General features: G+C 39.4%; 1 protein-coding gene across 1 annotated transcript; it reads left to right on the forward strand.

Annotated features, from left to right (window-relative positions):
• Positions 1–21,077: 21,077 nt before the first annotated feature.
• On the forward strand, positions 21,078–25,059 carry aqp4 (aquaporin 4). The gene is made up of 5 exons (XM_054625602.1): positions 21,078–21,161; positions 21,723–22,140; positions 22,221–22,385; positions 23,157–23,237; positions 24,097–25,059. Exons 1-5 carry the CDS (start codon positions 21,088–21,090, stop codon positions 24,346–24,348), a joined length of 990 nt encoding a protein of 329 aa, XP_054481577.1. The 5' UTR covers positions 21,078–21,087; the 3' UTR covers positions 24,349–25,059.
• The last annotated feature ends 1,821 nt before the right edge of the window (positions 25,060–26,880 follow it).

Genomic DNA, 26,880 nt, shown 5'->3' on the forward strand with positions numbered 1-26,880 from the left:
ATATGCATAGCATAGACTCTTCTGGTTTACTTGCTTTCATTTATTTACTGTATTTTTTAGTTACATAACCTAGCTAGCTTGGTATGTTCCTAAATACTATACAGGAGGCACAGTAACTGTAGAGAGGGACGAGATCTGCCGCCATTTTCAGTTTTTAATGCTTTAATCACTCTCAGATGCTGCCCTTAACACTTGTACTGCAGAAGCACACCTTATATAACTGGTAGTAAAAAAAGTTTTTGTTCTACAACTTCATTCTTTTAGTGTTTTAAATCAAGAGAGAGGTCAGTTTCAGCAGATGAGGTCCTCTAAAGCTCAGCAAAGAAAATCATTTCACTGCTCTCACAGATGGGAAGCTATCTTATGGATCCACCAGCACTGCACGGACAATTTCTGAAAACACATTGTATTATAACATAACATATTATACACATTTCATCCTAAAGTGGTGCAGAGTAGGCAATAACCGGGCAGATGGGCAGAGAAATATAGTGTAACGGATATATAGTGTAACAAAAAAGAAAAGAAAATGTGATTCTAAGGGAATATTTCCACTATGCAACTTATTACTGAACAATGTATTCTTCCACAAATAACCAATTTTTCTTCTTTATCATGCAGCACATTGGACACATATAGTGCTAAGTGCTTTCTTAACGAACTCATTACTTGTCCGTACGCTTCAAAGCCATTTGATTTACTGTGGCTTTACGTCTTTCCCCAGCGGGTTTGGTTACTTGTAATACTAATATGGTTTCACTAATGTTCTTTCTGTGTATCGGCTCTTACAGGCTACTGTATCCTGGCTGGTACTGTATCCTTGCAAGCACAACATGTCTGTAACTTACACTATTGCTTGCGACATGAGTACTTTGGTCTATGTTAGCAAACAAGACAGTCATTCAGAACTTCTACAGATCTCTTTATATTTATTTATGTTTAACGTGGAGAAATGGCTTCACATACCAAATGTCAGTGTGTCTACATCGAGATGGTTGTGCAAAATTCATGCTAATGATGTTCAAGTCATTGCAGTGCGGGACAAAATGTGCACGGGTTGCTTAAAAGTGAAACATGAGCATGCAAAGACGAGCTAATAATGCACTTCAGAGAGAGGGGTCTGTTAAACTTTTATGAGACAGAAATTACGCTGGTTTTCCAAAAAAAATTAATCTAGGAGGGGAATGAAGCTGGATTTCTTGTGGGTGCACAGGATAGAGTGCAGGGAAGAAAAAAGCTACAGAAAAATATATAATCAAATGGGGACAGAAATAGCTTTAATTTTTCTAAGTGACCTGTAATGACACCAATTGTATGAGTGCATGCTGCTCTGTAACAGGTCAGTCGCAGTCAGGAGAGGGCTGAGGATGCAGGCTGAAGCCTTATTTGCAGGTTCAGAACGTCCATCGTACAGCGTGTCAGGGCTAAAGAGGGAGGGGGTCTCAGGAGAGCAGCATGTTAAGGCCAGGGATGAGGTTAGAAGGGGCCACCACCGCTGTCTGAGCTATACCTTGTTTTGAAGGGCAATTGTAGCACTGCACTTTTGTGCCAGTCAGCAAAATCTTTAAAGTGCTGGAAAGCAGCAGTGAGATGCAGCACTACTGTAGTTCATCAATTAGTTCAGAGGTGAACTCTCAAATTAATTCTTTACTGAACAGTTGGAATATGCTGAGGAATATACAGCACAAATGAGAATGGGTGACTTGTGCTACGTCTCTACCTAAATACAACAAGGCATGTAACACACTTATATTTACTGCAGATAGACGCTTCCTGCCAAGACTTTGAACTTTCTAAGTTTGATTTCAAATTTTCTATAAAAGCCATGTTAAACATCCTCCAAGTCCCAGGCAACTCCAGGGTTGAAGCTGTTCTGGTATTGTTGCTGAACATTGGCCAGCTTTATTGATTCACTTCTCAGCCTGGGGAAAAAACATCAGTGTTTATGTGATTTGAAATACCATACAATCCTGTAAAATCACCTGATCATTGTAGACTTAAACAAATTAGTGAATAGTAGAACATAATATGCTAAGCACAATTTGTAGCCAGTGGCCGTTGTTTTGCACTAAGAGCACTATGATGCGCGAATTGATTTTGCTGTAAAGAACACACTCAGAGGGAGTATTCAAACAAAAGGTCAAGAAGATGGAACTTTCTTATTATAATACTGACATTACCCATTTTGTTCAGAGTCATGAACTGAATCCTTGGTAACCAAGAGATTCCCAAGAGAGTAATGGAACATTTTCGGTTCATAAGTGCTTCAAGGACACTCCATCCCACTTACTTGTGAATTGAGGTAGTTATTATCGTTACAATTACGATATCATATACGACAATGTGTTGGTGGAAAATTCAAACTGGATAGGTATTAATACAATACATCTTCCTTATGTGTTAAGTTTAAAGGCATAGGAAGATAGCATAAAGGGAAAGTAAGGATTACTGGTACCTGCTTAGTGAGACGGCTTTTTGGAATATAAATACAGAACAGGCTCTTCCCTTGATGAGGATAATTATACTGCTTTTTTCTTCAATTAGCTTTCCAGCTCAGCATGGTACCCAGGAGTCTAACTCGGATACATTTTTCATAGCCTTTCAATGGCATTCAGTTCCAGCCAGTAGGAAACTGACATGAGAGGAACAGGATACTTAGCTTACCCAAATAAACAGCGTCGGTGTGTACAACCCGACAGGAGGGCAAGGCACTGAATGTGTTGCAGCTCTCTGATATTGTTTTTCCTGAAGAGATCCTCTACTCGAACCATTATGTACCATGGCAACACGTCTGATTGTTTCATCCGTGATCCTTTTTGCCTCTTCCCTCACTCCACTACTGTCTCTCTCTCTACAAGTTGTCAAAGTTGCTCGGGAAATAGTGAGTTCAGCTACTAGATGCTACTACAGCCGATCAGGAGAAGAGTAAAAAAAATCCACTTTAGAATACTCCAACTCTCTCCGGCACTGCCATAACTGCATTTCCAACAATTGCCAGGTAGAAACTAGATAAAGTTACAGAAAGATATTTACAGGTGAACTACCATGTACTGCAGTGTGAGGAAAAATAAAACTGGTAAAAGTCAGGAATTGGTAATAGTACAACTGAGGAAAGAGCTTTTTTTTCATAGTCACTTTATGCTTCAACATTCAACAACAATCCATCACTATAGAGGCGGACATTATGAACCACTGAAGCCCCAGCAAGGAACACAAGTCAAATCCCTGAGTGGGAGACACCATCCACTGTGTAGCAGTCACTGCATTCTCGAGAGTGTATAAAAAAGGTAAACAAAGCTGTTGTATGATCAGCTTTACAAATACAAGGTGTGTCAATCTAAGTGTAATCATTTTTTCATTTCAAATTGGCAATGCGTATTGCTCCGAATCTCTTATATAGCACATTTAATTGTCTCTGTACACTTTGTCGTGCACATAAAAAAGTAGTCCTCACACAGAAATGTTTCCTTCAGCATTCATTTTACTCATCTGAGCAGTTCAAATGTCTCATAGAGGTCATATCTAATCATACTCACACATGCCGCCATGATTAGTTAAAAGAACATTTTTTGTTATCGTGTGAAATGTGGATTTCATTTTCTTATAAAAAAAACAACGAAATAGAAAACAGATCACTGCGTACATTTACTCTCATTGGTTTTGACATTATTCCTTGTGCTATGTATAGATTCAAGAGTGTTGCCATAATGTGTTGCCATGTGGGAAGAGTCACGAAGCCAGGGGCTAACAGCCGAGCCAGTCAAAGCCAAAGTCAGAGCCATGTCCGCCCTTCACATGCACTCCCCAATACACACATCAACAAGCCCACAGTACATTTTCAGCCACTGACTTTCATTGCAAATGACTGCTCTCTGAATGTTTCCAGGCTAAGTACATTCCTCACAGAGAAGGGGTTTTATGTCATGCATTTTTTACAGATTTATTAAAGGTAATGAAATCCGTGATCTATATGCTCATCACTCCCTCCCTATTTTTGCCTGAGAAGCAGGTTTTTAGCCCATAAATTTAAGTCTATATACAGTAGCCTGTGCCTATGGAGCATGAAGAGGAGGGTTTACTCCTGCAGGGACCGGCCTTTGGCAGGCTCACTAATGGGATATGGTCCACAGCTCCACCTGTTCCAATGAATTTCTCTCCGTGGATCAGCTAGACAGGGTCACGTGAGAGCCTGCAATTGGGAGGTAATGGGGAGGTAGTGGTTTGAGAGACAGCACCGATCATCCATGATTTCATGGATATTATTCCAGCAGACATTTAAAAATCAAACATCACCACGACTCTCTCCAAAACGGGGGGAGGAGGCAAGATGTTGAAAAATGACAAAAGCCTTCAAGGACAAGAACCAAGCAAAAGAGCCCTGACAGCCCGACTTGTCGTGCTTTTCCAGAGGATGCAGCAGTGTCAAATACGATTATTTAATTTTTATGCCCACAACAGAGTGACAGTGTGGAAAATTCCTCAGGCTATTCTGTTCCAGAAGGGTATCTCTGCACATTAAGTAACCTATATTATGTACAAACAGTGTTTGACAGGTAATTATTTGAGACAATAAAAATGGAAAGGAAAAGTTGCATGCATGCGAGCGCAAAGGCCAAGTCAAGCCTGCAGTGTGCCTTTCACCCCCGCCCAATGCTCATTTGAAATATAAATCATTTTTATTTCAACACTGAGCCTGACTTATCTTTTCAAATACACTGTGCATTGGTGGCAGTACACACTGTTAAGTGCAAATCCATCTTGATAATTGTCATATGCCAAGTGGAGTGTGGAAAAAAGTGAAACATGGTCATGCACCACCTAACATGTTCAAAGAAGAACATTCTGTTACAGCGACATTCAAACCCTCCGTGTACTTTAAATAATGTTAAGTGAAAATGTGCTCTTGTGAGCAATGATATTGCAGACCGTAGTGACAAGGAGGATATAATCTAGAGAATTGGATCATTAAAATGAGCATTAATATTGAATGGGGCTGTCAATCTAGTCTTGTCTTTTCTTATCCTTCATTATATTTATTGTATTCTTAGCTAATAACTCCACATTTATGGCTTCTTTTTATTCATTTGCATATTGATTTTGTGTGGGTGTGTTTGTGAGTGTATGCATGCCTGTGCGTGTGTGTGTGTGTGTGTGTGTGTGTGTGTGAGTTACCCCGGGGTGCTTGTTCGCTAATAGAGTTCTTTAGTCACAGATCTGTGTGACAGGTGGCCCTGCTGGCCTCTAGTGTGTGCTCAGTACAAGTGCTCTCCTGGGTGAGAAGCTGTCGCATCCACTTACACAAGGGAACAATTCCTCAATACCCCTTTCTTTAAAACACAACTACACTCCACCTTCTTCCAAAAACAGAACACTTTTTTCACCATTTCACCATTTCAAATTCACAACCTCCCCCGTCTCTCAGCAGCATGCAAGCGCAGACGGCATTGCCTGATGTGTGCACAAATATCCCCGACAAAATATCAATACCCTGTAAAGTTCATTGGGGAGTATGCTACTGCAGAGTATTGAAATTTGCTGAAATATAACTGGCATAGATGCATGTCTCCATGCTGGTGTCTGGAGGATATTTTGGCCTTCACTTTTGACCATACAATAAATACACAAACACACACACACACACACACACACACACACACACACACACACACACACACACACACACACACACACACACACACACACACACACACTGAGTAGCCTACAATGCAATATGTGTGTCTATGTTGGAGAAAAAACAGTGTGAGGACCTTTCTGTGTTATGGTATATGCAGCTAGAGCTGTTTCAGCAGAGAAAAAAAAATTCTGTTCTTTATACTTGGCAGTTGAACCATGTGGGGAAGAAAATGTCATTTTTGTTCTGCATCAAATATATGTCACCACAGGGAAATATTCTTCCTATGCATGCTCTCCAAAACATCCACTGTAGGCTACCAATTATGCAGTTTGAACTCAGGCATAAAGGAGAAAAGAGACATCGGAATTTATGAGTTACCGCCGCAGCCCTATACTGTGTTACATTATCTTATTGAAATGAAGGCATTTCTGGGGGAGGAAGTATCTCGTCTGATTACTGGCTATATTGAAGGTTCTAGGGTCATTTGATATGACACTGGGGATAAAACAGCTGATTAAATTTTGATTCGAAGGCTTTAATGTTGTCAAGACAAATATTTTTCGACACACCATTAAAGTAAAAATGTTTTAATTTTTGTTCAAGTTTACTAAAGTCATTCTGCTGTTCTCTGCTACTAGCCATGGAAATAAGTTTTAATAAAAATCTAAATATTGACAGCCTCAATGTTTTAATATTTTTCCCCGTAGTATCAAATGAAAGTAGTGAATATCGATATTTTTCAAGTAGTTAGAAATTCCAGTATCGTGACAACGCTAAAAGGCTTGGTCATCCTCTACTTGTTTCAAGCAGACATAATTATATTTTTCTTGGGAGCTGATCTTATACCATTGCTGATGTTTAAGGTTACAGGTTTAGGTTAAAAGTAACAGTTTGACATTTTGGGAAATATGCTTATATCCTTACTTGCCAAGAGTTACATTAGAAGACTGATAGCACTCTCATGTCTGTATGGTACAGTAAAATTAAAGCTACTGCCAGCAGCTGGTTAGCTTAGCACAAAGACTAGAAACAGAGGGAAACAGCTAGCCTGTATCTGTCCAAAGCAAACAAAATTTGCCAAGCAGCAGCTCTAAAGCTCAGTGTTCAATTCATTATAAGTTGTTTGTTTAATGCGTACAAAAAAAGAATGTGTAAAAATGTGTTATGGCCCTTTATGTGGCAAACTATTTCATGTATGCCTTGTATGTGTCCGATGTAACACATTTAGCTACCTTAGCTAACAATGCCCGAAACCAAAAGCTTTTTAGATTAACACTGAAGAGCCTTATTTAAGCTACAGGATTAGAATTGACTGTGCTATACTAATAATATTACCACTCTCAAGCTCATTCTTTTATGCATACAGACAGTGATTGTCTGAATTATCACATGCAGAGATTTTGACACAACTGCAAAGAAATCATCCTGTTAATAGAGGGATGAGACTGATAGAAATATGAATAGCTTCAGAGAGCTGTCAGGGAGCTCATACTGTGACAGTACATCCACCATTAAGTTAATATTATATAATGCCACTGTAGTTGTCACTCAGCTGTGGGTCTGTGTGGAATCTGTAGGTGGCGGAGGTCTCTGTGTTTCAAAGCACACTGGCACCATCCTGAGGCACCAAACAGCTACTGCATGATTTAACGAAAGATCAGCAGGGTTATTCCTCAAGCATTTTGTAGTGAGAAAGGGGGAAAATACTCAACTATATAAAGGGATAATAATCAAAAGACCTAATTTGTCTTACACTCATTGATTGTGTTTATATCATATTGTTAAGTGAACAAAGTCCACTGTTATTCCATTAACATTGATTACATTGATTGAGTATGTAGGATTTTTAACTGCTCTCTATTTAGCAAGGGAAAAAAAGATTATTTCAAAACTGTTTTTTAACATTCTAATAAGGTTTTAAGAATTATTATGTTTTTCTCTCTTGTGATGATTGACTCTTAAATCCTTGTTTAAATGCATGCGTTTTAATATATTTGTCAGTTTTCACAAAGAAGTTATGGTCACATTATCATCCAGGCAAACAATAATGCATAATGGATGATAAGCCTAATAGGTGTGTTGCAGGATTTGTATGTTTTTTGAAGTGGGTCTTCTCTATCCTGCATGGGACTAGAAATATATACTGTAAACAATGCACACAAAAACCCTGCATTCTCCATTTACTACACATGAACTTTTAATTCTTTAAGGAGATCAGACCTTGTGTACCATCTGCTATAATGTTTCAAGTGTTATGTTGACATAAAAAATAAGGTTAGAGACGGATTCTGATGTGTTTTTCTTTTAGATTGTAAGTCAGTGCTTGAATTTCACTGATATATTTTTTCAATATATATATTTATATCTATAATATTCTAGTTAAATACGTACTTGTACTTAGACTATATCTTAATTATTTCAGTGATTAAGTACTACACTTCCATAAGGTTGGGGTACTTTGTTTAGCCAGACAAATGGTCAAAATTGATTGCCTTTATATTACTTCTTCACTGACTGAGTAGTACACCCCATGATGAGTGAATTGATCTTTGTGTGTAAAAATCAGGTTTTGTGCGGTCAATTGTCTTACTCTTTCTAGTTAATTTGCCTTTGGTGTATTCTCTAATTTCATCATTGTTGACAGTCTGGAGATCAGGACATCTGTTGCCCCGTGGGCAGTTCATGCAAAGCCTTCAGTCTGTCATTCAGGCCACTAGGCGGCTTTAAATTCTGTCGGCAAGGTGATAGAAGAAATAAGCAAGTGATATGTTTCTTTCTGTGGGCCCGACTCCAACCTCAGTCTATTTTTGGAAAATGAAAAGGAATAAAATGTTTCCAGCACTGAGCTGATGAGTGAGTGTCCATCCAAGAGTAGATGGGTGTACCGGGAGCAATGAAAAGGACGTGCTTGGCACTGAGGCTAAAGAAGTAATGCTCAATGGCTCTTCACAAGAGACTACTTTATTAGTGGAAGTACACTAACAAAGGGCTGCATCAATGAATAACATGCACAGTATAATCAAAATATTTCATTTAATTGGTGGGAGGAGTTCCCAGAGAAGTTTTATTTGTAAAAACATGCTCTACTCCTGTCCTGTTAGGGAGACTCAATGGGAGACATTAGAGTAAAATACCAGAAGGGGAAGAACATTTCATACCAGTAACAAAATAGAGACAAAAGCCTTGATCACTGAAAACACATTGTCTAAAGTGCATGGCCTTATTTATTGTCCAACAGTCAGGCTGATTGTAATCTTTCGAATCAGCTTGAATGGCCCTTGTTCTGTGTAACAACACATCCTTTTATTACACCACCCTAAGAATTCACCCTTCTTGGAAACCCCTCATACAAGAGATAACCAAAATGAATTGACAGCATCATTAGGTGCTTTGTAGTGTCTGAAGTTTGGGATATTGCTATAAAACAAGAAGTTGATGTTTTCTAAATGGGGTTCCCTTTTCCCCATTGACCAGCCCAGCAGCACGGAGCAGAGAGTGTGGATGACACTAAAGGGTGTTTGGCGTTTCCTCTATCTGCTGGCCTTGGTAATTTGAGAGCTAGTGTGACATTTCAGACCCAAAGTGGACGAAGACAGAGGAATAAAGAGTGTTTGGGGCTTTGGCACAGTGCTACCACGCAACACTTCTGGTGTCAATAAGTGATTCTAATCCCTCTTAGCTTTGATGCCATTAAAGATGTTTGGCACAATGAGCAGAGCAGGCAAAGTAAAAGTACTTGTGTAAAAAATGTTGCATGAATGTTAGTTAGAGTCTGATGGTGGCACCTTGCATGGTAGCCCTGTCATCAGTGTGTGAATGGGTGAATGATATGTAATATACTACTGATTGTAAGTCGCTTTGGATAAAAGCGTCTGCTAAATGACTGTATTGTAATGTAATGTAATGTAAATAACTTCTATAAATAGCCCTTTGCCGCTTGTGCATAACCACCTTCATCAATATAGCCTTCTTACAATAACAATCTTAAAAAGTAAATGGACACCACGGCGGGTGCAACAATATTAAGTCACATGAATTAAATGGACTACCGCTTCTTACAGCATTAACAGAATACAACATCACCATCAAGTTAGAGTTGTACGAACAACGTAAACCCTCAGCGGCTGCAGCCACAAACACACATTAAAGCAAAAACAGATGTCATTCTCTACTCGTTCAGTCTCAATTCAGAAAACAGCCTTTAGCTCCCTCCGATAACAGACACAAGGTATTTGTGGGAAAAAAAGGATTTAGTCCTAGTTCAGACTGAATCGTGAGAGCTGGGTGGAAAGAGAAAAAAAAAGGAAAAAGGTTATTTCAACCCCCATAGCTAAACAGAAGGTAGCATATCGAGCTAACGCACTTATAGCATCCAACACATCGCAGAGGCTAACACACACAGGTCGCAGCATAACTTGCAGTTTACCTTAAGTTACACAAATAAACCCACATAGCATGTGTAAAGTATGCACTTGAAATATTTAGTATTTGAATGTAACATTACACTCATATAATTATTACGCAATTATTCTGGTGTAAATTAGAAGCTAGCATAAATACACGTGGCTATGGCTAAGCTACCTTTTTGTAACATTAACGTGAGTACTTTAACCATATAGAATTGAACTTGAACTCAAACATACTTTGTAGTCCGCTTTCTACTTAAGACTACTAAATTTGCCCGTGTTTTTGTCCTTTTTCTTGCAGGTTATTGTGTACATGTACAGTCTATGGTGTTTACACCCCATATTCAAGCTTCTCTGGGGAGCGCCTCTTTAAATGCGGAACTTAAACTGATAAGGTGAATATGAGGCAGTTACATAGTACACTCAACCTTTCTGTCCCACGTGCTCCTCAATGTTTTCACTCATTTTGAGCTGAAAGAGACTCCCAAACAGCAGAAAGGCCTTATCAGACAAATAATATTATTTGTGTTGAAATAATTGTGAAAAGAGCAGGATAAATAAAATATAATATAATAAAATAATAAGAATATCTATTTTAAAGTACAAGTACACAAAATAGACTATGTAAACATTTTCATTTCTGTTGCAACGTGCACTTTGATAAGAGGAACATTTTGTAGAGTAAATCATCCATTACCTGTCAGGCATGAATATTAGTGTAGTATAAATATTGTTTATATATATAATATATGATTTATTGTGAGCAATGCTTCTAAAGGATAATTATCTTGATTATAGCACACAACGCTTGCTTTTCTATTGTCACATTTCGACATTATTTACGGGGGATATAATTGGCTGACCTTGGCCTAAACAAGAGCATCTCGACATCTGGATCAATATCCATAGTGAGGCAAGAGCTATAACTCATTATAATAAGATATATAATATTCGTCAATGCAGGAGTTGACAGTGGACATCTTGGTGGGTTTCTTTCTCTCTCTCGCTCTCTCTATCTTTCTCTCTCCCTCTCTCTCACTCTATCTCACTCCAATTCTACAATAAGTGTAGCACCAAGGATTCTTTTATAGCAGCATTGCCAGCTGATGGTTTTGCTATTGAGACATCCAGATATCTTCAACTGTATTAGTGTTAACTCTCTCAACTTGCAGGACTGACAGCAGATTGCAAACTCCAACTGAACCCAATGGACTAACACCTTGTGGAAGAGTTGGTTTATAATCAAAAATTCAGTTTGAATGCTTTCCCCGTAAATATTTTCTTTCCCCTCTAATGCTGATGCTAGCAGACATCCCATTTCCTTCGCTTTGAGAGTTGAGGCTGATGGTTTGCAGCATCTGCAGTAGGCTCCTGTGGGTTTCAACCTGACAGCTTGTCTCCACGAAGGCTTGGTAATGAGAAAGACTGTGTTCATTCTGTCTACATGTGTCAGAATGGCACACACACAAGTGCTTTTGGAGCTTGTGTACTCTGTGGTTTTCCTTAAGCATCACTTGACAAGTATAGCAACCAAACACCAGAAACAACATTCAGCCATTTATCTGCAACATCTACTTGTCTGAGTTGGAAGTTATGATGGGCAGCTTTTTAGGGGCTTCTGGTTATGCAATGCAGAGGCTTATGTCTTGCAATTCCATCTACATGTGACAAACGTGTAATACAAATGCCATGCAACGACTCCTTTGGGTGCAGTGTAGCAGTTGTAGGTTAAAGGTAATGGAAGCAAAATAGTGATGTTGAATGTAGAAGTTTCAGAGCTATTCATATGGATAACCAAGACATTTTAAAGGCCAATTTAGTAAATTTACACTTTCATCAAGTGATTTTTTTTGACTTGCAGTATTATAACGTTATGAAGCTACTATGGGGAGCATCTTAGCAAACAACATATGGCGCTGCATTAGGTCTTAATCAAGTTGACATCAAAAATCACCTGCATCCTGCCATCTGTAAAGATGTCATAAGGAAAATCTATTTTTTAACTAAACTCTGAAACAACAGGGTGTCATTATATCAGGGGAAGTGTCAGCATCCTCACAGGATTTACTATATTTAAGTGGTGTAATTATGACACCTGCCTATTGGAAACCCGATGATGAATATCAATTTGAATCTATCAGTCAGACGCAGGGGGGGAAAAAAACAACCTTATCTAAGGCACAGAGCAGGCTTAGACATTTATGTATTTTTCATGTTTTTTTACTTGACATCTACCCCGTCTCACCATTATTATACATCATTTAAAACCTGACGTCCACAACAAAACAAAAAGAAGCTCTCTTTTCATATTCTCTATAATTAAAGATAGATTCGAAAATGTGCACGGCCTTGAGGCTGTGTAGCAGTGTTCACTCAGCGGCTGCTCTGTGTCCTGAGTTGGCCTAACAGGCAGAAAGCCTTTCAATTAGTCAGCACTCACTCTAAGACAACAGGCTGGTGCTAACTATCTTTTTTTTCTTATCACGCAAGGACAAAAGGATAAACATACTCATGCACATAAAGGAACAGAACAAAGATACCAAAAGCAGAAACAACACTAGGAAGGTAAAACTCTCCAATATTTCCCAAAATACAAAGAAAAACCTTAAAAATCAATTCAAAAGTAGCGAGCAGGACATTGTGTTTTCTTCATTCCTGTATAAATCTCAAAACCGCTGACTCTACAGGGTCTTGACCCCTTGTGGGACCACTGGACTAAACTACTAAATTGGATGTAATGTTAGCACAACTTATTCTTTTGATGGTATTTTTACACTGTGTAAAGGATATGAATGCTTCTTCCACCACTGCTTTTCGGAGAGCATGTTGTAGACATTTCAGAAAGCCAGTCCTTGTCCATCACACACTGCTAATCCAAATGGCTATTTGTTGCTTAGGAAAAAAACACGGACTTACAGTCACCAGTTGTGACATGTACTAATTTAGAAAATAAACATCAATCAAAGAAAGTGTCAAACTGGAACGTTAGAAGCTGAAATTCCTTGGTGGGATGTAACATGAGGCCGGAGGTTCTATGATACGGTCTATAAGAGTGTCTGAAAGCCCTGGAAACTACAGTATTTACTCTCACTGGCCCTCCCACAACACAGAACCTTTGAAACCAAAAAGGTAACGATGTAGACAAAGTCACTCAGCAGTGCTTAGTTGCTGTGAGAGCAAGATATTTATGATCTTTGCTTACTGGGCAGTAGATCACAAAGTGATCTTAAGAGAACAGGGACAGGCTTGGCGAGATTGTTTCTTTTCCAAGAAGAGCAGAGGCCCTAAATGACACTCTCCGTTCACAAGTGGACTAAAATGAAGACATGGCAAACTGAGAAAGACAGGTCATCCTTTTAGTTTAAAATGACTATGAGGTGCAAGTCTGTCTGACAGGGTATTAAAAACTTAGAGCGCCGCTGTGCAATGTTGTAAAATATGCAACACAGGGGTGAAACTCAGTGTGAAAATATGTGCGTGTGGGAGTTTGTGGATGTGTGTTAGAGAGAGTCCAGTTGATTGTTTGCCATTTTCCAGCTGGGTGATCACACTGAAATGTCGCTGTGTTCTGAGTGGCTGCACTGCTGATAGTTTCTGTATATCTGGAGCCCTCCATTTGTTGTCTTACTTTTTTACATACATTTTCCTCTTGCAGCTCTATAGCAGTATCAGCAGAGGAAATTGGATCTCTTTGAAGTCATAATGAATGAGTGGGACTGACTGAGAGAGAGAGAGAGAGAGAGAGAGAGAGAGAGAGAGAGAGAGAGAGAGAGAGAGAGAGAGAGAGAGAGAGAGAGAGATGGGGTCTAAAAACTAAATCCTCAGCAGGTGATTACTTATGATGAAGATGATGCGATTTTTCCATAAAGGCCCCTCATGACTTAAGGAATTTATCCAGGCCAGGTGATCTATTGGTTGCATAGCATTACTATATAATTATCAAAACGAATAATTTTTTTAAATAAAATATTTTTGATTTCAGTGTCCTTAAATGAAAAGAGCTTTTGGTTCCCTTCATGTTGCACATTCAGCTATCATCCACCAGGAACCTTTTCTGTTATTTTGTATCGGGCTAAAGCATTTCCTGTCCTGCATATCAGGGACACGATGGAGACTGCAAGACTACAACAATGCTGGACAGACGACAATAGTTATCTGTTCCACAGTATGGATGGGATTACAGGCTGAGAGCCCCCTTGGCCATCAAAGGCTGCGTCTGTGCACATACAGTTTGCATGTTAATGCTCTGTAAATTAGGTTGAGCCTCTCCAACACTATGACGGCTGCCCCCATCAAAGGGCACAATGGTCACACTGTCTCTCATCTGCTAGGAATTAAGTGGCAGAGAATGTTAGGACCAGGATGCTCCACTAGGGGGACTCCCTTGCACTGTGGGGGAGTCGTAGATGGCGAAGTTGGAGGAGCTGCCACCGCCACCACACACTGCCAGGTCAAACATAGTCATAGTAGATTCATTATTATTAATGTGCTAATCACACTGTGGTGCTTCTTCTGTTGCTGACCCTTGAAGCAACTGACTCTTTTTTTGGGTATATGTTCAGACATGTTCAAAACCCAATTAACCTTTTTTCCTTTTTCGAAAAAAGAAGATTTGAGCAAAAAAGATACCTTACTTTTTTATCTCTTGATTTGAACCAAAGCAATGATGCCTTTAACTCGAGTTACCCAAGTATAAAATCTGAGTAAACTCTCTGGATGATTGAAAAGGAGTAATGAAGCTTGCATGGAATGTGCCCTCTCCCCACAGCAGAAAACATTGGGATCTTGTCAAGTTCTTTTTGTCCAACAGCACTATAATGTCAAGGTCTTCTGAGTGCTTCTGAGAGGCAGATGGGGGAGAAACACAGCGAGAAAGGGAGAGTGAAAGAAAGAGAAAGTGTGTGTGTTTGTGTTTATCGGACCAAAGGATTTGCTCCGACTGCCAGCTACTGGAACTAATTACATTTTGGTTGGGCCGACTCACAGGGAAAACTTTTACTGATGTATAGTGAGAACTGAGTATAATGCAGTTAATGTTTGGCATTTGTGTTCCGTGTCATCACGCCCTGTGGCATACACTTGAGGCTGCACACGGGGAGATTGGGAATGGCTATAACAGGGCCTTAGATGGGTCTGATTAAATACTACGGAGCTGCAGCAGCACAGTGCAGTGATGCTTGCAGTGCGAAGTTGTATAGGCTGAGAAAAAGAGTGAGCAGAGCATTGATAGCTTACTCTATTTTAAAGATTACACTGAATGTATGTTGCAGTGAGGTGAGTCAATCACAGTCACACAAAAGGTCATAGTTCATAGAAAATAGATAGTGATAGATATAACTGAATTCATTTTAATTCATAATTGAAAATGTCCATATTTTTGTGTTTTGATTGGAACTACATATCACATTTTATACTCACCTATTGTTGCTAGTAATTGTTCTGTGTAGTTGGTTGGCGGGGTGATATACCATAATAGAGAGAGATGAAGAGTGAATTTGCTATCAGAATTCTGTTGTCCAACTTTTGTGTCTGTTATCAAACTGAACCAGGTACTGAAGAATCCATCCCATTCTTTTACTTTTACAAACAAACAAACAAACAGGTATTTGTTAACCTGCACTAAGTGATGAACGGTTATATCCAACCCTGCATTAGGATACCTTTAAAAAGAAAATCCCTCTGTCCTGCTGCCATCATTTTGGTGGCTTCATGTCTTAGCCCCTTGCACACTTGTTTGTATTTTATGCTGTGTGTGGACTTAGGCTCAGACCTGGGGGTGATATTGACGAATTGTAACGAAATGGCAGAGTAACTCATTAAAAGGCTCTTTTGTGATCATAGTACAAGAGTGACAACATGTAACTACTGCATTCACTTATAGGTCTGTTTTTCCGTTTCAAAGGTAGGGCCGGTTTCTCAAAAATAGATTTCAAATGATACCACAATGTAAATAAAACTGATCTAGGTGAAGATATGTACATATCATGTGATTTTACTGTTGGATGAGTTTTACATAATCCAGTGGAGGTAAGAGAAGACACAGCCACACTCACCTGGCGCGATCAGTGTATCGATAGAAGTAGACCTTGTAGGAAAAACAAATCATCCCTAATCCCAACCCTAATCATCCCTTGAAAATCATTCTGGTTGCTGGATGCATGCACATGTTAGCAGTGCCATTCTCATGCATGGTTGCATGATTACCAGCTCTTACAGTTAGCAGCTTGTTTTTTCTCTCTCTGTGTCAGAGGTTAAATGAGCTTTCACGGGCAGATTGTTCCCATTTGGTTCATTTACTTCAATAAGAATCAAACCTTTAACGTGACTCGTCTTTCAAGGCGAGGTCATTGATTTGGCTCCCTGTCAAGCCTATAGATTATATAACAATGTTGGGATTCTCTCCACTGTGGCATGTAGAAAACTTGGCATGGTGCAGCGCTAACAAAGGCGGTAGCTTGTGACTAACGAAGCATGGCGGTAATCCTCAGCAAGGAAAACATGTTTGTTACTACAGACAGTCTGCTTATGCTGCTTTTGGTAAATTCCCAGGGTTACAACCTGAATTAATTATAAAGGTCTATAGATAATTTGACAATTTGTAATGTTACATTTTCATGTATTTCTATTGTTTCATTCTATTATAGCTACAGTATCTGTCTGCATTTGTATCTATGAGTGAAAAGCACAAATGCAGGGATGTATTTGGACGGTAGCAACTAGATTTTGTTCTCCTCTTTACTTGAATTGTATTTAATTGTAAAGCACAATTCAACATGGGTGAATAGTACATTAACAAATCACGCAACATTAAGAATTCTGTTTTAACAAATTACTTCACTTGAAGCCGAGCAACCTGATCCGGAGGACGGCTCTCTAATCAAACAGAACCCACACTGAATCAACAAACATTAATTGACTCGACTGTAATTTAAACGCATGCATTGCTGAGGAATTAAGGCAAGCTTTTTAATTAGTAAAGAAGGGACTCCTCTGATGTGTGTGACGCCTGGAGGAGCTATAGAAAACACTATAAAGGAAAAGAACTCTGCATGAAACTGAGAAACTGTTTTATAACGATTTATGTAGCTCATTAATATTGATGTTTGTATAGTGTGCATATTTAAATTTCAATGTAAAATGAGGGAGCCCAGTGGCCATATTTACCATTGTAAATAAAACTGTATCGCATGCATAATTGTCAAATTATGCATATGGAGCAGGTTGTGTCTAATCTTTTGGTGAATACAAGAGCTACTGTTTGCTGTCTTATCAATGATGTTGACTTTTTGTTCTGTTTTCCTTATTTGGAAGTGATGACATTGCCGACGAGAATTTTTGACCCTGAACCTTAAAGCTAGGGATGGTAATCTTGAGAAATCAGCAAGAGTACACTAGATTAAAAAAATGATCCAACCAAAAATCCCCAGCTCAGTGTTGCCATCTCTTTTTTTCAATGAAAGTAGCTTGCAGCACTCCAAAAGTCGCCAAGTCGGCAACACTGAAATCCTGTTCCTTCAGGCCTTTTTTCTATTTTGGAAAAAGGTGTTCCTCCTTCCATGAAGATTTTGCCCCTCTACGCTCTTTCAGTTCACTGAGAGGTGCAAGAGGATACTAGTTGGCATCGGTGAAGAGTGACGAGTTACGACAATATATCTTCCTCCTCTTCCAGAGCAGCATGTCCCTACATCCAAATCTAGACTGCAAAATCTACTCTATATATGACCAAAATATTTCACTCCTATATCACAGAGTGGATCGTGTTACCCTAACACTGATGCACAGTTGTTTGCAGTATGCAGCATTCATGATATCCTCACAACACCTCCACGTGTTGAAATTCTAGATGTTAACGTCTACCACCTCCCAAGGAGAGCAGGTTAAATATCCAGAGCAAAGGTTGAATATCTGCAGCACAGTCAGTCAGTCATACATTTATTTAGACAAATGTAATTGGGATTTAACATTATTGCATGCGTTTGTGTGTGTACTATCTTTGTGCTCACATGGAGGGCAAACGTAGGTATTCTTTTTACGTCATGAGTAATACAGATAAGAGATGGAAAAAAAGATATACTGAGAGAGAAAATAAGTATTTGTACAATCCATTTGATTATTTTCTATTTTAGGAAAAGTGTGTCTACTAAAGGAAAAAATTAAACTTTTATGTTACTTTTTTCAGTTAAGATGAAAAGTACATTTGTTAATAATTGTTCCAGTGGGCCTCATATAATCTAAAAATCAAAAATCACCTTCACTTTCTTCTTGACCTTCCTGTTCGGTTGCTGTTCAGCATAACTGTTTTGTTTGCCTAAAGAAGCATGAAGGATTTCTAAGACAAATATTAGCACATGAAACATATTAACACATGCAAACTCAAGGGAATGCCCTTTTAGAGCAAGGTCATTGAAGGCGGCATTAAGTTTTAAGCTTGTGTCACTGACTATAACATTTAAATGTATTGTATACCAGCCGTTACATTTTTTTCTCTGAATAAGAAATTAAATTGATGAATCCCATTTGACTGTTTCACTAGATTACTTCATAGTTCAAGTTCAGTTTTTACTTAAGAAAGTAATCGGTAACAAGGATTTGTGAGACTAAATCCACCTCTCCATTTTTTTGTTTGTTTTTAGCTTGGAGTTTGCATGAGGCATTTTTTTCCTATTGCATGCTAATTTTGATTATTAAAGGAATTATGGAAAACATTTTGTCTATTGCTCTCGCAGAAGATTCTGCCGGCGGGGGGGTCTGACAAGATGTCTAACAACATAAGTCATAAAGTTATTCTGTAGTGTACTATATGCTCCATAAATGCCACTATTTGTCAGTCATAACAAGCTGATGGTAACAGAGTCTGTAATGATGTTTATCAGAACAGGCAACCAAAGCAATAAACACTCAGCGTGTCCACTCAATGTTCAGTTTGTACTGCTTCTTTTTTATATTTCACGTGTTTTCCAACTTTCCAAGAATCTACTGTCAGACCATCTGATATAAAAAAAATGAATCTAGTATTTTTCAAGCAGCATGTCAAGGTTCACCAGATAAGTGCTGTGCTTCTTACCACAATGCAAAGAGAAGGAAGACATTTTGAAAATGATGATCTGCAGTTATCTCTCAAAGAATATGTGTTTTTAATAATTGCTGTTATGAAGAAGAAGCTAGAAAAATGTTGTTGTTTTTTTGAGACAGAATATCCTCTGTGCTTATTTGTTGCTCAGATAATCATCAAAGTGACAAACATCTCCTATTAAAGAAAATGAAAGTACTATTATGGCTAGAAAGCCGTAACGATTTAAATCATCATATTTAAAGCTGAATGTAGTTTCAGATGTACCATGAATATATTTAATAAGAAATTTGCTGTTTTATTCTTTCAGAAAAAGCATGTACACTTTTTGAAAATGGAAACTGCTACAGTGGTGCATTCATTTCTGAACATTCACTGAGTTTAATATGCAATCTACTTAAAAAATCACATGTTATAATAAAACTTTAAGTCAGTTGTCCAATTTGCTTCATTGTATTATTATTATTATTATTATTAAGAGGCAATGCACAACTCTTCTGGAGGTTTGGATATAAGAGTTCTAAAAGTGATTTTTTGTTGTTGGAGTAAAAGTCGTGATCCAGTTAGTGATGTGAGGTGTAAAAGAAGAAGAAGAAAAAAAAGTGCTTCCACCATAAATAGTTTCATTCTGGCAGCTCTCACACTTTTGACTTTATTTTCTGAAGGAGCTGCAGACATTTTTACCCATCAGACACAAGAAGGAGATAAGTATGTTTTTGTGGGAAACGTGGCTTCAAATGCTCACTGCCGACCACTAACATGGGGCATTTCTTACATTATTAGTCATATAGCTTCTCACATGTCTGCAGAAACTCAATAAAAGAGGGGCACCCAAAATAGGCAGCTATGGTGCTCTTACAGCTACAGATAAAGCACTGTTCCAGCTACAGCTAAGGCAACATACAATTGCAGTACTCTTACAGGTACAAAACTATTACAGCTATAGCTACATTAATGTTATAGCTACATTGCTGTTACAGCTACAGCAGGGGGGGGTCTTTTATTACAGGGAAATTTACCTATTATGACGCTAATTGATCACCATAAAGATAACCTATTTTTCTCTCTGTGTATACCAAATAGGCCATGTTTCTTCCTGGAGGCTTATTATGGAACAAATGATGAAGAAAAACAATGTGTGTGCGTGTGTTTGCTAATGTGCAAACACTAAACCACTTGATACAGATAAAATAGAAGTGTGGAATTTCATGTGCCTATTTTGCAACACAGTGTTTGTAAGAGAGAGTTATGCACTACATTAGTATTTTTTCTACCAGTGGTGGAAGAACATAATTTACTTAAGTAAAAGAACCAATATCACAATTTAAAAACACTCCAATGCAAAGTATCCCATTCATATAAGAACAAAAGTGCTAGGGACAATGCTACTTAAAGTTTTAAAAGTAAAATTGCTTATCATTTAGCAAGGTCCCTTGCATCTTGATATGTTTTGTATGAAAACATCTAATATGTAACTAATAGCTGTCAAATAAATGTAATAAGTAAGAAGTTTATACAATAACAATATTTGACTCTGAGTAGGATAAAATGGAAATACTGGATTTATTATATAATCCACCACTGACTTTTGCCAAATGATATGTTGCACCTTGTACAATATTACTATAATATTTCTTAAATAAAAAAGTTAATTGTCAATCTAAACTTACTTCAGGTTTTTTTTTTATTGTCAATATGTGTTTAATTTGCCAAATGATCATTTAACATGTAGTTCTGCAGTGGTTTGTAAATATTGTGCTCACCCCAGCTGGTTTCTTAGTCTGATATGAATAAGATGCTGAGGCTGACTGAGTCACGGTGCGGTCGCACAGTGTGCAACAGCGCAACTGTTTGCAGAGCAAGCAAATCTCCCGGCTCCTCCCTCCTCTTCCCCCCTGTGCAGGCTGTTTAATTCCCGTGAGGTGATGCCCTGGCTAGTAACTTAATAAAGCTGCTGGATGCAATCCCAGGGCACAATGTGTGGATCATGTTCATCTGACAGACCTGCTCTCTGCTCTTCTCCTGCTCTCTCACAGCCTGCTGCTCTCCTGTAAGTACCACTGGGTCACACAGCCATTTCAACTTTTTAGATGTGAGCAAGGGAGCGATGCCTCTGCTGGTTGAATAACTCACCAGGACTTATGAATGAGAACACATCAAACACAACGGGGACAGAGAGAGGGAGAACACGTTTATGTATTAGGTAAGTTTTAGCTTTTTGACAAAGGAGAAGAGATGACTGAAGTTATCAATGTTGCTTTGGATGTTTGCTGATACTTCATTTTAATTTTAAACATTTTTCTAAATGTACAGCAACAGCCTCTAATGACTGTTCTCTCTGGCATTAATAGTCATAGTTCAATAAGTGACAGCAATTAAGTGCTTTATGCTTTGACAGTAAGTGTGATAATTTGCCCCTGTATACAATGTTTAAAGAACGCTCTGTATGGCATTTTGTGATGGAAAGTCACTGGCTTAAATCCCAAGTGGAGTTATAAATGTTGTGCCCGGAGGCAGCCATGCTGATAGGGTTCAGTACATTTCCAGCCACATGCACACACCAGGAATACATAAGTAGGCTAATCATTTTGCTCATTATTCTTTTTGCCAGGAGGTTCCTTTCCCGGTGTAACTGTCAGAGCATAATGGTGGCATTTAAAGGGGTCTGGACCAAGGACTTCTGGAGGGCTGTGTCTGGAGAATACCTGGCCACTCTCATCTTTGTCCTTCTCGGTCTGGGCTCCACCATCAACTGGGCTGCAGGGGAGGAGAAGCCTCCCCCAGCTGACCTCGTCCTTATCTCCCTGTGCTTTGGGCTGAGCATCGCCACCATGGTGCAGTGCTTCGGCCACATCAGCGGTGGACACATAAACCCTGCGGTCACGGCGGCTATGGTTGTAACTAGAAAGCTGAGCCTGGCAAAGGCATTGTTCTATGTGGTGGCTCAGTGCCTGGGAGCTGTTACAGGAGCAGGGATCCTCTACTTCGTCACACCTGCTGCTTTCAGAGGTTCCTTCGGTGTGACCACGGTAAGAATCTCAGTTTTCCTTGTGGGTATGCTCAGTCTTCTTAGTGATAGAGTTAATAAGGAAATTCTTCTGTTTCCAAGGTGAACTCCAACATCTCAGTGGGACACGGCCTTCTTGTGGAGCTCCTTATCACCTTCGAACTGGTCTTCACCATCTTCGCCACCTGTGATCCCAAACGCGTCGATCTAGGAGGCTCTGCTAGCCTTTCAATCGGCTTTGCTGTAGCTATTGGTCACTTATTTGCAGTAAGTACCTCCCAGTGAGTTAAATGAGAGATAAATATGAAATGAAAGTTAGGGTAAGAAGGCTGAGGGAATATTTACAGCAGGGATTCTCAAATAATTTTCATGCTTGTCTCCAGCAAGATGGCGGCCAACTGGATCATACAGAAACAATGTAATATTTGCAACAGCATTTATATTCAAACAGTTATATAAAAACCTAACTACAAAACATCAACCTTAGCAACCTTCTGCAACCATATCAACCATCAGCTGGCCCCTCTTACGCTTCCAATCCTGAAACGCTGATTCAAAGATACATCTCAACATCTAATGAAATTCAACACACCACATTAAAGAACCGCAGAACAAGACTAGCTCCAAGTGCCAGCCCCTTCAGCATGCACTGAAAGCTGGAGCACTGATGCATCTTGAGAAAGACCAGGTGCATCAAAGAATCTTCTGCGTGTGATATTGCATGCTACTCACTGAATCACATCCACATGCACATCTTTATTAGAGGCTGCCATCGCATAGCAACCAATCTCCCGGGGGCTCCCTGAACCCTGCAGAGCAAATGAATGCACAGGGAAATAGATGTTATCTCTCAAACCGCTCCACAGATTCCTCCCTGGGTCTGTTCAGCAATCGCATACATCATGACTTGCGGTAGATCTATTTTTCAGTACAGGACATGTTCTGTAAGTCAAAGTAAGACAGCATTATACCTAAAGACATATATCTGGTGATGATGTAATGTAATGACTGAAATCAACCCTGCTATGTGTCCTTTAGATCCCTTACACTGGAGCCAGCATGAACCCTGCTCGGTCCTTTGCGCCTGCTCTGATCACACTTAACTTCGAGAACCACTGGGTAAGAGATACTTTAAAAAATAGGACGATCTGTCTTATAGGAGTTTGCATGGCTAAAATACTACCCAGATAGTGGCTGGGACTGTTTGATAGGCCATTTCTGCATGACTAGGTATTTAGTATTCTGGACCTGGTTCAAATGTTATGCCATAGTACCACGTCAAAGTGCCCTGAAATCATTGGCAGTAGCTACGGATGATGTCCTGAAGAGGGTGAGTGTATGCCGTGTTGAAACCCGGTAAGGTCACATTTTTCAGTAGCATTGCCAGAACAGTAAAACCAGCTGTCACCTAAAAATACAATCAAATAATGGTCTTTCACTTATATCAGGGACAGCAAAGAGAAAATGAGGGGTGACAGGTTTGGAAAATCTTACATATGGCCCTTGAATTTAGGATTACAACCAACAACAAAAAAATCGCCACAGAATCACACATTTACAGCATTTTATGCTTCCAGCTACATAATGAGATGTCACTGAAAGAGGTGTAAAATAGCATTAGTGCTGAATTTTTCTATTCTGGCAATTATTTCCACTGAGCTATTTGCAGACGACAGCATGGTGTCAACGTTTTGTGTGTCTGTATTAAGAGATATGCTTGGGGAAAACAGTCAGTCAATGTGGGTGGTATCATATTTAATTTTGCTCTCCTGGCAGCAAATGCTGGATTCCTCAGACACTGATCTACCTGCCTCTGATTAACCTTGACCCTTTTTAGAGATCTGTAGCCGAACACAGCTGGAAAGTTTGACAGTTTTGGTGGCGATGCCAGTGCTAGATTGTTGTCGACAGTAATAAAAAAAACTCCCATGAATCACCAGCCGACTAAATAAGGTGTTTGTTTTGCTGTTCATCGTAGGTGTACTGGGTTGGACCCATTCTGGGGGGCCTCCTTGCTGCCGGCCTGTACGAGTACCTGTACTGCCCTGATCCTGAGATGAAGAAGAGGCTGAAGCAGGTCTTCCAGAAGGACCAGTCAGGGAAATACAGAGAGGTGGAGACAGAGGACATCGTCATCAAGCCAGGATCCATCCACCGCATCGATCTGGAGAAGGCCGAGAAAAAGGATCCTTTCAAGGACTCGACGGGAGAAGTGCTGTCTTCAGTATGACTATCACGTGCACTGGAAATGGAGACCAATCTGTAGAGCAGAATGACAATCAAACTTTGGAGCATCCATCTTGAGCTTGTCCCCGCTCCAAAGCTGAATAGGATTTCTGTCCACCAGGCCTCACAGCAAGACAGAATTACTTTAATTGTCATAAAGCTAATATGATGCTACAGCTCAATCCCATAACCTGTTCAATACTCCTCCCGGGGCCCTCCCTTAACGATTTTAGTAGCAGTGTTGGCGTGAGGCGCACGCTGCAGAGCGACTGCACATTGTGTTATGGAAATATGTGTGGGGTCAAGAAATGATGTGGGGGCATCACGCTGAATTGGAGAAATGAAGAAGAAAAAGCAGGCTTGTTATTTTTGGATTAGTGTCACATGTGGTCCGTGTACTCTATGTGTAATGACAGGAGAGAATTTCCTTGTAATCATTAAGCACATTAAGGTCCCGAGCAATGTAAGCATTACCACCAGAGCTGTGCTACAGTGCTCTCTATTTTCAGTGCATTAGTCAGGGAAACAACCAGCTCATGGACATGGAGACGTTGTGTTTCTGTAAAAGTCTCTCCACTATTTGTTGTTTGTTGATTTATGCCTATTACCGCAAGACAATTTAATTTTTTCTAATTAGTAAAAAATGTGGTACTTAGCTGTTTTTATTTTATACATCTAGATTTAGATCTTGTAACACATTTTGTATTTCTTTGTATGATTTGCTGTATTTTCAAGTTTTTTAACTTATTGGTAAGATATTTAGCTCCATCTTTGATTTTGCATTCAGCGAAGTTCTTGTGATGTAGATATTAACTTGTTATAATAATAAAGTTTTTCTAAGTCATTATCAATGATTTCTTTTTGGCTTATTGATATGTTTTTGAAACAGGCAATCAGGATAGATGCATCACAAAATAAGGAAATATTAAGAAATAGTCACTTACCTATGAGGGTTTTCTCTCGTCTCACTTGTTTGTGGTAGTAGGAATCAGGGGCTGGGGAGACGAGAGGTTCAGATCAATGATGGATCGACTCATCTACCTTTAGATTATGTCTCCCCATGGCCAGATAAATGTCCAGGATGTGTGTTCCTTGTGAGTTAGGTCTCTGAGAATAGCTTTGTGTAATCTCATTCCATCAGCAGAGAGCACAGGAAATGATACCACTTTGTGGTTGGAAATAGAGGTGATCTGTTATGTCTGCACTTTATTTCCTTTTCTCAAAGAACAGGTGCAATTCAATCCTCTTTTTTTCCTGTAATGTGGAGGAAATGATCAGCCCCACTGATCCCGTTTCATCAACTGAAGTTGTCTACATGGTGCAGCTATATTGCGTTTGCAAGGCTAGAATGCCACTATAAATCAGATTTTAAATCAAAATAGTTACAGCTACATGGACTAACTCCCCCCTTCATCGTTTCACCTTTCAACTCATGTAAGTGCAGTCTTTATGTGTGTCAACAGCACCACCCACTGGCCACAATGAGAATCATCTGCTGTGCGATAATGCTCCCATCTGTATTTCTCCAGGGGAGGGCACCCACGAGCCTTGAATGTGCAGGTTACACTGCAAACGTGGGTAGAAACAAGTCAGTTTATTCATAAAAAATTCTGAGCCACATTTCATTTGAAATCGGTCCAGGCCATTAATTCAAAACTAGACAGGAGAATTAATTGTTGCACAGCCCCCATAACAGGAACCCAGTGCTTAAACGGGAGCCTGAACTCACACAAAATACTTGGTATTCTTCGGATTTTTACAATTCGGTATTTTCACCCAAGCTGCATTTCATTATTTTTCTGTATAAAAAGTTGTCACAATTTGAACTTTTGAAAACTAGTAGTGTGAAATATAAGTGAATGCTGCTCTTCAAGGCCTACTGGAGTTATAAAATGGACATCACTGGTTTCCTCAGCAGCACTATGCTTTACCTGCAGGTAGGCCGCACGCATCCCTTAAGGCTTCAGTGGCTCGAGGCCAGCGACCTTTTCAGAACCCCTTAATCATCTTTACAGCCCAAATAAATGAGTAGATAAATCTCATGTTTCATGCATTGACTATTTCCTCATGGGACACTCGTGGGGGAATGGGCCAGCTCGGTTTGGATTTATTAGCCTTTGCGCATCTGAAGATTAAATAGCAGAAGGCAGGTGAGGACAGCGCTCCACTGTTGGATTTGAAATTTGTTTTCTTTATGACTTTGACATTGGTGATGGAGAGTTTAAGTATTCACATGTGCGTACCGAGCAAGATGTTGTTGAAATAATGTGTGAAGCATCAACATTTATGCCGCAAAAGTGTCAGACAAATACAAAAGGCTCATTAGAAAAGATGTCCTCGTGTGTTGACCAACTTCCAAAGGCTTGCTGCAGACACCTCAATTAGGAAAAGGCAAATGAAAAGTGACAGCAAGTGATGGAACAACACTTCTCCCGCTGTCTGTTTGTTAACATCGTGGCTTATCAGCGAGATGTTGAGCAGAAAACTGATAATGCATGGATGGCCTTCACAGTGGCTGCCTCCATAATTCATTAAT

The sequence above is a fragment of the Anoplopoma fimbria genome, chromosome 3, assembly GCF_027596085.1.
Source record: "Anoplopoma fimbria isolate UVic2021 breed Golden Eagle Sablefish chromosome 3, Afim_UVic_2022, whole genome shotgun sequence".
In the NCBI taxonomy this organism is placed as follows: Eukaryota; Metazoa; Chordata; class Actinopteri; order Perciformes; family Anoplopomatidae; genus Anoplopoma; species Anoplopoma fimbria.

Coding starts and splice junctions, on each gene's coding strand:
- aqp4 (XM_054625602.1), top strand. CDS start 21,088: ATGTGTGGATCATGTTCATCTGACAGACCTGCTCTCTGCTCTTCTCCT. Junction 21,162..21,722: donor TCACAGCCTGCTGCTCTCCT/GTAAGTACCACT, acceptor TCTTTTTGCCAG/GAGGTTCCTTTCCCGGTGTA. Junction 22,141..22,220: donor GTTCCTTCGGTGTGACCACG/GTAAGAATCTCA, acceptor TCTGTTTCCAAG/GTGAACTCCAACATCTCAGT.